This window comes from Papaver somniferum, chromosome 4 (assembly GCF_003573695.1).
Source record: "Papaver somniferum cultivar HN1 chromosome 4, ASM357369v1, whole genome shotgun sequence".
NCBI lineage: Eukaryota > Viridiplantae > Streptophyta > Magnoliopsida > Ranunculales > Papaveraceae > Papaver > Papaver somniferum.
Genome location: NC_039361.1, coordinates 71,497,100 through 71,501,034, shown reverse-complemented (window position 1 = coordinate 71,501,034; position 3,935 = coordinate 71,497,100). Strand labels below are relative to the sequence as shown.

The following is a 3,935-nucleotide window of genomic DNA, read 5'->3' as shown; positions in this document are numbered from 1 at the left end:
GCTGTATATCGTTTGGTATATGTTTTGACCAATCTAAAATTCCTTGCACTTGAACGTGGTATCCGTTGTGCCTGTTATACCCAACCATTTGTAGTAGATTAGTCTAGAATGGTACATAACATCTTCCAGAGCTGTTTTTCCTAAACTGCCCAATTGGTGTGATACAATCTGTGATGGCATAGCATGTGGCAAACAAAATGAACGAATGCAATTCCCTAAGGTACGTCGTAACATGGCGCCACGAGCATTAAAAAGGTAACCCGTTATAGGGGCGGCATGGTTTATTAGAGGTGCGGCATTTAATAGGACAAAAAGGGTCATTACATGATCATTCAAAGTGTCTTTTATCAAAAAACTGAAAATGATAAATTAATCCTCATAATTGATAACCTAGTTTAGTGATGATAATCAAATTTAATGTTAATGATTAACTTCACTTATATTAACTCAAAATCAAAACAAAACCAGATTTTAGAGTTTAAAAAAAAAAAATTGGAGATGGTAGAGAAGTTTTAACCCAAGGTGAAGGTCAATCTCAATCAATTGAAGAAATTAACCAACAAAATGAAAATCCAATGCCTGAAAATGACCAGGTATACTTCTAAATTAGTCCCAACTAGCTTTTTGTTGCTCAAATACGTAAAAAAAATTCAATTTCTTATATTTTCAGAGCTAATTACGGTTGGCATTTTGCTCGTAACCAACCGTAATTCATAGTTACGGTTCGTAAAAGATGAACTACCAACCGTAACTGGTTAAATTTGGGGAAAACCCAATTGTAAAACCAGTTACGGTTGGTAACTAAATGCTCGATATGAGTTACGGTTGGTAACCAAATGCTCGATACCAACCGTAACTGAGTTACGGTTGGTAAATAAAAATGGTTACTAACCGTAATTGAAGAAAATTCTTAGATATAAGAACATACGGTTGGTAACTAAACTATTACCAACCGTAACAACATCAAATTCTCCAGTTACGGTTCGTAATAGAGTTAAAATCAACCGTAACTCACATAAACCTAGAAATTTGAATTTGAATTTTCACCTAGAACCCTAATTTCTGATAGAAATTAAACTTAAATCAAACAAAATAAACTAAACCCTAATTGGGTTTTTCATAACATACCTCATATAAGTCATTATACTTGATTAATTTTCGAATCGCTGATTAATTGAAGACAATGAAATTTTGAGTTTTAATGGAGGTTACAGTTGATGGGAGGAGAAGAGAAGAAGAAAGAAAACAGATTTTCAATTTAACTCTGATTTAAATTAAAATATGGGGAAGGTAATCTAAACAATTTATAAAACCATTTGGACATCTCCTAACCAACTAGAGGGACACTATTATCACACAACCGTCACTCTAATAAACCATGCCGCCTCCATAACAAGATACTTGAAAAGGGAGAATAGCAAGAGCCGCAACAGTCCAAGTGTCCAAGACCAATAACGCTTTTTCGTTTGGTGCCGTAAATCTTTTCCAAACAAAAACAAAACAAAGAAAACCGAAAACAAAAAAAAGAAGCATTTTGTTTTCCGGAAAGAATTCGAGAGATACAGAGAGAGACTGTCTGTTGATCGTCTAACCTAATCTCTTGAAAACCCTTCTCTTCTACAGAGGCGCTGAGCTATGATTATGTCTTTTATCTCATCGAATTGCTGCTGAGGTGTAATTGGTAAATTTTCCTTTTCATTTCAATCTTGATTCATCTTATGAACAACAACAAATTGCAAAATTTCTTGCTTTATTTATATGGATCGTTTTTGGTGTTAAATTACATGTTTTCTTCCTAGTATTTTCTTTCTATGTGATTAATTAGGTTTTTTTGGCTGTCATTTATATGTTTCTTCGAATATGGGCAAGGAATTGTTTGCATCTTCGTATGTTACTAGTTTAATTATTTATTCTAGAACCAAACTCGTATATTTCGTTGGTTTTCAGTTTAAGTGTAGATGAATCGTTTATACGTGAGTCTTATGTAACGAAAGATAATCGTCAAGCATAAATTTTCTAGGTTTCTAAGAGAAAACTGTGCAACTGAGCAGTATCCTAATTCTTCCATGTTAAATTTTGCTATACAGAAGTACTTTGTTCCGAATTTAAGATGATAGTGCAAACTGCTTCTTTTCTGACCAAATGATGTGTATTTATCAGCGATCACCAATAATAGAACTTCTGTTGTCAACTATGTGCCCTAATGTATAATGTTTCAAATAAAGCACTAGGTCTAGGTGGTTATTTTCTCAGAATTCCAATGGTATATTATTGGAATGCAATTCCTTGAGGATTTCTTGTTTTTTGCTTAGGTTGGGTGTTGAGTTACAGATGTCAATGTTAGTAGCACTAGTTAACGGGACATTCTGGAGGATTGGATTCTTAATCAAGAGAATCTTTACACTAAAGCAATCTCTGCAGCCTCGAGTGTTGATGTCTTCTCTATAATCAGTCTCTTCTGCCTCTTTTACCATGTGGAGTTTCGCATCAAATGCCTTTGCTGGAGCTACTGGACAGAAGAAGAACTCTCCTCAGCGAAGCCAAGCGTGTTCCGAATGCTCAGATGACGAAGTTTCTTCCAACCCTACCAGAGAGGAAGGACTAGAATGTCCTATATGTTGTGAATCCTTCAACATTGTCGAGAATGTCCCCTACGTGTTATGGTGCGGTCACACTCTCTGCAAGAACTGTATCTTGGCGCTTCAATGGGCTGTCGTGAAATTTCCCACCCTGCCAATTCAGCTCCCACTCTTCATCTCTTGTCCATGGTGCCACCTACTATCATTTCGGTTGGTTTACAAAGGCAATCTCAAATTCCCACGCAAGAACTTCTTCCTCCTTTGGATGGTTGAGAGCTTAAACGGAGATAGAGTGAAGATTCAACATTCTGATTCTTCCTTCGCTGCAAACAATCATCAACAAGTCTGGCCTTCAAACAATATATCTACTGGAAGAAGTCAAGTTAATAGTAACCCCGTCAACTTAAGGAGGGCAACAGCTACTACTCACGGGGACCATCAGGAACAACGTAGGCCCGTTCCAAACCAAGTGATCACCATGGGTAACTATCTCAACAGGGAGAGCCTTAATTCGACCCTACGAAAATCACTGGTTTTTTTCGTGAACATAACAGCAAAGTTCCCCTTGGTCGTGGTATTTCTTCTTATCATCTTGTATGCAGTTCCTGCCAGTGCTGCTATATTGCTTTTGTACATACTTGTCACTGTCCTGTTTGCATTTCCTTCATTTCTTATACTGTGTTTTGCGTACCCTAGTTTGGATTGGCTGGTAAGGGAAATCATTACGTAAACATGAGGTTATATTTGGATCATACACTGATGAACCTGTTTTAGGTGTAACGACAATGGTTGCTGCAAATAATCCATTGTTTCAGGTGTTGTAGTTTATTTTTTTTCCAATACTCCTATAGATAATTTTGTAAGAACCATTTGTAAAGATTTCATCTATGTAAACTATATATTGTTTTCGTATCAGCCTCTAATTAAAGATGGCTAAGGTCTTGCCTTCACATTAGGGGCTCTCAGTGTAAGAGAGCTCGTCCCGGTGATGAATTGTGAACCAAATTTTGCTGCTGATTTAATTTTATTCTTGTGTAGTTGGCAAAGTTATTGATGTCTATGACCCAACTAATTGATTAAATGAGGATTAATTCTTCTAGCTCAGCAGTATAACATAAAAATGCCCTAATTGAGAGTATCAAGGGCCTTTATAATTCCACATATGAAGTATAATTCAAGGATAAATCAATAGATGTCCCTTTCTCTTGCCGTGTACTTGAGTTTCTTGTTGTTGTTTTTTGTCTTTTTCTTTTTCAAAATTTACTTGTTGAACCAAATAACTGGGTCATTTTTATTTTTTATTTTTTATTTTTTTTGTATTTTGTATTGGTGAAAAAGATCACATTGATTACATTT

The 3,935-nt window shown here is 35.7% G+C and overlaps 1 protein-coding gene across 1 annotated transcript; it reads left to right on the top strand.

Annotated features, from left to right (window-relative positions):
* Nucleotides 1-1,458: 1,458 nt before the first annotated feature.
* Nucleotides 1,459-3,529, top strand: LOC113275862. The gene is made up of 2 exons (XM_026525431.1): nucleotides 1,459-1,681; nucleotides 2,313-3,529. The coding sequence occupies exon 2, from the start codon at nucleotides 2,473-2,475 to the stop codon at nucleotides 3,307-3,309; it is 837 nt and encodes a 278-aa protein (XP_026381216.1). The 5' UTR covers nucleotides 1,459-1,681; nucleotides 2,313-2,472; the 3' UTR covers nucleotides 3,310-3,529.
* The last annotated feature ends 406 nt before the right edge of the window (nucleotides 3,530-3,935 follow it).